Below are 8,239 nucleotides of genomic sequence, written 5' to 3' on the forward strand. Positions count from 1 at the left end.
TTTTATATCAGGTTTATCAAATTAAATGTTAAATCTAGTTTTTAAAAAATCAGTAAGTTTATTTCATTTTATTTGGGGGAGGGGGGTGTTGTTTTATTTTAGATTTTATTTTATTATTTTATTTTATTTATTGCCATTCGTAATAATATGTATAAAAAATTAAGTACAAATATGTTTATCAAGTTATATTTTAAATCTATGAAAAAAGTCTGTAAAAAGCCAATATTTTTCGACCTTTAGATTATATTTAATGTTTTTCTCAATATACTTTTTAAAATTTTTATATTTAAATTTTGTATTGCTGTTGTTTTGATTTAAAATGTTTCTGTTTATTCATATTAATTTATTCATAAAATTCCAGAATTTTTGTAGCTGTGAACAAATTCCTAATTTAAAATTTTGAACTGTTTATCTTTTTTAGTATTTATGTATTATTTAGTTTCATTTAAATGAAAATTCATTTGAATTTAGTTTTTCAACAAAAAATGTAACATATAAAAGTTTATTCAATTATGAATTTTTTATTTTATAATCTTTTTCAACAAAAACTGTAAAGATTGACTTTACATAATTTTAACATTTTAACATAACTTCACAAATATGTAATTAAGTAACTGTCAAAAGTTATTTCAGACATTTAAAAAAAAGTAATGTTTTTTTTCCCCATGATTGTTTAATATTTTATTAATTTCCGTGACTTTTCCAGGCCTGAAAAATCAGTTTTCACATCTCTTTTACATAAATTTGGAATTCATTCATTGAATCAGATAGTTGATAATGAACTGATTGACAGAAGTGAATCAAACTTACAAACTAATGCCATTTCATGAAACTTTCTAATGCTCTCAGAAGGTGCTCTCCAAGACAGGATCAAAACTAGTCTAAAGACAGCTTTTCAGACCCATAAAATGCACAGAGAAACCCAGCAGTACTTTGCAGTCTGAAGCATTGCTTTTCTAACCCGCTCGTCCTGCTCATCCATTCCCATCCCGCAAACCCACGCAGTAAACCGACGATCATTCAACACGCCGAGCGTCTAATGGAGCAGGATGGATACATTTCACACCTATAGAAGTAATATAGCACCATTACAGCGTCTTAATGGACACAATGCTCCGTAATGGATTCTGAACAGTCTGCTTTTCGTCAAAATGATGAAGGATCTCGCCAATCTGCTTTTGGAGATGAAAAAGGCGGGCTAGTTTTCATTTAGCCAGCAACGCACAACAGCACAAGCGTCGCTCCGCTAATTGTCTCCTCCTTGATGCTGATGTGCCTGATTGCTCTGTAATTATGATAATGAAGACAAACACTTTAGTTGCCTCTTTCATTTGGGTTCGTATCATCCGCTGGGACGCAGCTGCTAGAACGCGGCCAAGAAGCTCTCCAGTCGTCTGCTATTCATTGCAGTTGTTTCTTTTGTAAATACTCTTTCATATCGCCCAATTTATTGTGGCAATAGTCACGCAAATTGTCCCGTTTCGCAGTGGGAAGGGTGCGTAGGGAGAGTTTTGGGGCTGGCTGAATTAATTGCGGGGCCTGCAGGAGGTTGACTGTCTGTCACAATAACGCAGCAGAGAAAGTCTGTAAGCGCTAGAGATGTTTGTTTGTCGTTTGGTGTGGTTTGGTAACCTGCTGCTATGTGCTGAACCATTATTAGGAGAGCGTTTCCGGCTGTAGGATTGGGTTCAGCGAGATGCCAGATATAATTCAGACTTTGCTTTCAAGCGGGTTGTTTACGCCACTGGCCTTACAGCATTTACAATAAACACCCACTGACACACCACGCAGCTCTCAAGGCTATCACAACCAGGGTTGGCATGATACCAACATTTTGACAGCTGATACCAATAACAGAGAAATGTCATGATTTTCAATGCCATTGTTTACACTGAAAAATACATTTATTTTTATTTCAGTATGGACGCACAATGTTACCAACTGTAGTGTGTGTGTGTGTGTGTGTGTGTGTGTGTGTGTGTGTGTGTGTGTGTGTGTGAGTGTGTGTGTACCTGGTATTCATCACGTTGTGGGGACCAAATGTCCCCACAAGGATAGGAATACCAGTAGATTTTGACCTTGTGGGGACATTTCTCAGGTCCCCATGAGGAAACTGGCTTATAAATCATGCACAATGAGTTTTTTGATGAAGTAAAAGTGTGCACAATCTCCTGTGAGGGCTAGGTTTAGGTGTAGGGTAGGTGTAGGGCGATAGAAAATACGGTTTGTACAGTATAAAAACCATTACGCCTATGGAATGTCCCCATAAAACATGTAAACCTGTGTGTGTGTGTGTGTGTGTGTGTGTGTGTGTGTGTGTGTGTGTGTGTGTGTGTGTGTGTGTGTGTGTGTGTGTGTGTGTGTCAAATATCTATTGTTATTTTTATTTTTATTTTTGTCAAATAGAAGTAGAAGTGTTTCATATTAGTTGGATTTTTTTATTATTTCTGTAGAAACACATTTAATTGCTAATTGAATGCAAAGTAATATTTAGATTTTTGACCACAAAAAAAATAGGAAACTATTTAATTTTTTCCATTATTTTTTATTCAGTTTTTAAACTATTTTTATTAATATTTAGTTTCATAGATGTTTTTTTATATTTAGTATCTATGTATTATTTAGTTTCATATATATTTTTCAACAATATATTTTTTTTAAATGAATTGAATTGCAAACTGAATGTAAAACACTACTTAGATGTTTTTTTTACAAAAATCCAAAACAAATGTTTTTTTGTTGTTGTTGTTGTTGTTGTTGTTGTTTTTACAGTTTTACATCTTTATTTTCAACAGAAAAAAAATCTAAAGAGTTGACTTCTCATATTATTTACTGAGTTTTATATATATGTTTTTTATATATTTAGGATTTATGTATTATTTAGTTTCTTGTGTTTTTCAACAAAAAAACAGTAAAAAAAAAAAAACTTTTTTTAAACATTAATTTTGTCTTAGTTTTTAAATTATTTTAGTTATGTATAATAGATATATGTATATGTATGTATATTTTTAATTAATGGTAAGTTTAAATTTTTTTATAATTTATCAACAAATAATGGTAAAAATTGGCTTTACACAGGTTATTTTAAGTAGCTGCCAATAGTTATTGAAATTAATTAAATTAATATAAAAAATTAAACGCGTTATGTATGAAAGAAGTAAAAAAAAACAGTTTTCCACATCTTTTAATTAATAAAATGCAAATTTGTCTATATTTTTAGTCAGTATTAATCTTCTTTTTTTTTTTTTTTTTAAATTGAAGTTGTGCATAACTAGAGAAAAATGAATGTTTTTTTCATGGTTTTGCATTATTTTAAGATTTTTTTTGTAATTTCCATGACTTTTTCAGGCCTGAAAGATCACTTTTTTTAACATATCTGTATAGTGGTGGAAATGGGCTTCCTTCTATGTAGATTGTAAATATATATGTTGAGTGTAAAATACTATTATTTTTGATAAAATACAATTGTTTAAAAAAAACCTTTTATTTCATTTGAATTTGACTTCAAAAATGGAATTGCATTTAGTTTATTAACTTTTTTGTATTAACTTGGTAGTAAAGTATCAGCACTTTTTATAACCAAATTCTGTTTGTTTGTTTTTCCAGGTGGCATCTCTCGGCGTGACCACCTTCACCCTGTGCGCTCTGTGCATCGACCGTTTCCGTGCCGCGACCAACGTCCAGATGTACTACGAGATGATCGAGAACTGCACCTCGACCGCCGCCAAGCTGGCCGTCATCTGGATCGGCGCCTTGCTCCTCGCCCTCCCCGAGCTCCTGATCCGCCAACTGATATCTGAAAACGGCGACGGCACGGTGGACGACCCGGCGTCCGAACGCTGCCTGATCCGCATCTCCACCTCCCTCCCCGACACGCTGTACGTCCTGGGCCTGACCTACGAAGGCGCGCGTCTCTGGTGGTGCTTCGGCTGCTACTTCTGCCTGCCCACGCTCTTCACCATCGGCAGCTCGGTGGCGACCGCCAGACGCATCCGTCGTGCCGAACGCGGCTGCGCCAGAGGCAACAAGAAGCAAATCCGACTGGAAAGCCAAATGAACTGCACCGTGGTCGCTCTAGCGATTGTATACGGCGCGTGCGTGGTTCCAGAGAACGTGTGCAACATGGTTTCGGCGTACATGGCGGCCGGGGTCCCGCAGAGCACCATGGCGCTGTTGCATCTGCTCAGTCAGCTGCTGCTGTTCCTGCGCGCCGCCGTCACGCCGGTGCTGCTGCTGTGCCTCTGCAGGCCCTTCGGCCGTGCCTTTCTGGAGTGCTGCTGCTGCTGTTGCGCGGACGCCTGCGGGATCGCCGCTCACTCTTCGGCCACGGCCAGCGACGACAACGAGCACGAGTGCACGACGGAACTGGAGCTGTCGCCGTTCAGCACTATACGCCGGGAAATGTCCAACTACACGGCGACTGGATCCCACTGCTGAGTGAACGTGTGGGGATTCGAGTGCCAAGCGTACTGTACTCTACTGTATAAGCACATGCTTTTGTCTTACTGTGTAAATACTTTGACCACAAGCGGTGTGTTGCTCTTTTAAGGAAGGTAATGTAGACTGAAAATTATGTAAGTACTTTTTTTTGTATAATTGTCCTTAATATATAAATATATATAAATATATATACACTGAACTAGTGACTGCTTTAATTTTGCAGGTTTTTTTTGCACTGCCAAACACTTTAGCTTTCTCTCCACTGTTTCCACACTTGCATCATGTCTACACCGGAGGCGATCGACGTCGAGTTGCTCTGCTTCAGATCGAGTCTGTCTGCACTGGAAGCGTTGAATCTTACTAATCACAGACTAGTCACATGTGTATGGAAGCCACTGAATACAATTTTTTTTAAAGATAATTGTGACTTTTTATCTGACAATTCAGACTTTTGCATGATGCAAACTCACAATTCTGACTTTTGTTCTCAATTTCACAATTGTGAATTTACATCACGCAACTCTACAAAAAAAGTCAGAATTTTGAGTTATGTCGCAATTCTGACTTTTGTTCTCACAATTGTGAGATATAAACTCGCAATTGCAAGTTATAAAGTCAGAATTGCACGTTTTGACAGCAATTCTGTCTTCTCGCAATTGAGTTTATATCAAACAAGTTCTACAAAAAAGACAGAATTTTGAGTTTGTCGCAATTCTGACTTTTGTTCTCGTAATTGCGAGATATAAACTCGCAATTGCAAGTTATAAAGTCAGAATTGCACGTTTTGACAGCAATTCTGTCTTCTCGCAATTGAGTTTATATCAAACAAGTTCTACAAAAAAGACAGAATTTTGAGTTTGTCGCAATTCTGACTTTTGTTCTCAGAATTGTGAAATATAAACTCACAATTGCAAGTTATAAAATCAGAATTGCAAGTTTTGACAGCAATTCTGACTTTTTTCTCGCAATTGTGAGTTTATATCATGCAATTCTACAAAAACATCTGAATTTTGAGAATTTCTCTCCCACATTTTTTTACTTTGTAACTAGCAATTGTGAGTTTATAGCACATAATTCTGATTAAAAAAAAGTTAGAATTTTGAGTTTGTGTACATGGAAGCGGGTTTCCACCACTGAAAATAAAATTAAAAAGATAATTTTTTTATCTCACAGTTCTGATTTTTCTTGGACTTGCATAGTGCAAACTTTCAATTCTGACTTTTGTTCTCATAATTGTGAGATATAAACTCCGAATTGCAAGTTATATAGTCAGAAGTTTTAACAGCAATTCTGACTCTTTTTTTCACAATTGTGAATTTACATCACGCAACTCTACAAAAAAAGTCAGAATTTTGAGTTTATATGTCGCAATTCTGACTTTTGTTCTCACAATTGTGAGATATAAACTCGCAATTGCAAGTTATAAAGTCAGAATTGCACGTTTTGACAGCAATTCTGACTTCTCGCAATTGAGTTTATATCAAACAAGTTCTACAAAAAAGACAGAATTTTGAGTTTGTCGCAATTCTGACTTTTGTTCTCATAATTGCGAGATATAAACTCACAATTGCAAGTTATAAAGTCAGAATTGCAAGTTTTGACAGCAATTCTGACCCTTTTTCTTACAATTGTGAATTTGCATCATGCAATTCTACAAAAACATCTGAATTTTGAGAATTTCTCTCCCACATTTTTTACTTTGTAACTAGCAATTGTGAGTTTATAGCACATAATTCTGATTAAAAAAAAGTTAGAATTTTGAGTTTGTGTACATGGAAGCGGGTTTCCACCACTGAAAATAAAATTAAAAAGATAATTTTTTTATCTCACAGTTCTGATTTTTCTTGGAATTGCATAGTGCAAACTTTCAATTGCACGTTTTGACAGTCTGAATTTTGAGTATGTATCTCGCAATTCTGACTTTATAACTAGCAGTTGTAAGTTTATATCATGCAATTCTAAAAAAAAAAAAAAAAGTCTGAATATCATGCAATTATGATTAAAAAAAAATCTGGAATTACTGGAAATTACGCATTTAAATAGTTTTAAGCAATTACTTGAAATAAAAGTAACCTTGTAAAGTCTATTTTTACCAATAGATATTTGTTGAGAATAAAAGGTAATAAATCAGCTCAAAAAACTAAATTAAAAACAGTAAACAAAAAAAATTTGCCACTAGAAATAATTATATTCGATATTGAAATTTCCATGATTTTCCTGACTTTTCCAAGCTTGAAAACTACTTTTACAGGTTTTCCATGATGTAAACACTGAAAATAAAGACTAGCTGAACTGAAGTCATATCACACACAAATATTTGACTTGATCTAGAGGGATCTGTCTAGTGTCGATCGTGTCCGGTGTAGACCCGGTGTTACTGTCGCGCGGTGTGTTTCTGCATTTCTTGAAAGTAACATTTCTCTAATGTTTCTAAATGGCTGTGTGTTGCGTGCCGTGACCTTTCTCTTGATGAAGGTGATTCTTGTGAATCGTTCTTGAAGTCTGTAGAGCATCTGTATGTGTCTTATACCTGTCAACACCCACACGATGCTCCTTCTAGTTAACGGTTTCTAAACGTTTTTATATAACCCCAACGAAATGTCTCTTTAATAAACACAACACGTTTGCTAGAAGAACTGCAAACTGATACCTGAAAGTGCCAATGTGGTTGCGTGCATTTCTTTTCTCATAAACTTTTGTGCACTGAGAAAGATAATATAAAGAGTGTTTTGCTCAACAAAAGTCTCCAACAAAGATTTCCGATGTTGTTCTAAGCTGTCACAATCTTTTCCCCTTGCATTATTCAAGGCCAGCGGCTCACATCCGTCCCGGCGTGTGTCTAAGGAATTGTTTATCCACATAAAAGCATTAGCTGTCAGGCTTCACGTTGAACAGGCCCAGATGAGATCTTACTCCAAACATGGCGGACTCCCCTCCCACAAGCTGGAGGAGGTGCTCTTTTGTGTTTCAGACGCATCTGCCGTATTTGAGGTGTCAGAAACGGAGCAATCTGCTATTTTTGGGACACTTTGTGGGAAGATTGTGACAGACAGGAACGTTTGTGTTTGGCCAATTTACATATGAAAATGTTTCAGCAGTGCTTCGATTTGTTGCAGAGTAATCAGACTCCCAAAATCTGTCACCTACTCGTGTTTTATCTCAATCGTGCATGTGGAAAAATCATTCTGGAAGGCTTTGAAGATTTGCAAGTCTTGCTGAAATGGAACAATCTCACAAAAACATGTCTGGGTCACAACCAGCCCCAAAACAAGATGGAAAAAATAGATTTTTTAGGCTTATTTTAGAAGCTTTAAGATTTCTTTTTGCATTGTGACATTATTTATGGCCATTAAGCATGTTTTAATGTGTACATTATCTCAGTTTTCTGTTTGATTTATTCTCATTCTTAATAGTGATTTTTCATTGCTGCATTACAGAAGGAAATAATGCAAAAAAATAATTATTTAGTTTTGCATAAATTTGCATAAAGCAGTGTAAAAACTGCTCATTTCTGAGCTATTGAACTGACAAAAATCACCAATAAATTTCACAATTAATTTCACAGAAGCTGCGAGTAGCACATTGAATTAAGTCTGGATTTTGAAGTGGTTTTTTTTCTTTGCTAAAATGCACTCCCATGATGTTTAAAATCTCCAATAATTTGTAACTTAAAATCTTTTTTAAGCATTCACTAAAAAAAATTTCCAACACTTGCACATCTGCCATTGCTCGAACACACAGATAGTCCTGTACCATTGGTTGAGCCCAATTCTCAAAAAAGCTTTTTATTTCTTTTAAT

At 35.5% G+C, this 8,239-nt stretch overlaps 1 protein-coding gene across 1 annotated transcript in view; it reads left to right on the top strand.

The window, feature by feature from the left end:
- The window catches only part of gpr37b (G protein-coupled receptor 37b), a 12,603-nt gene extending 7,679 nt beyond the window's left edge, over window positions 1-4,924 (top strand). Inside the window, exon 2 of the mRNA XM_073838282.1 lies at window positions 3,607-4,924. Coding sequence (XP_073694383.1) covers window positions 3,607-4,437 — 831 coding nt within the window. The 3' untranslated portion in view covers window positions 4,438-4,924. The remainder of the gene's footprint in view (window positions 1-3,606) is intronic.
- The last annotated feature ends 3,315 nt before the right edge of the window (window positions 4,925-8,239 follow it).

The sequence above is a fragment of the Garra rufa genome, chromosome 4 (assembly GCF_049309525.1).
Source record: "Garra rufa chromosome 4, GarRuf1.0, whole genome shotgun sequence".
In the NCBI taxonomy this organism is placed as follows: domain Eukaryota; kingdom Metazoa; phylum Chordata; class Actinopteri; order Cypriniformes; family Cyprinidae; genus Garra; species Garra rufa.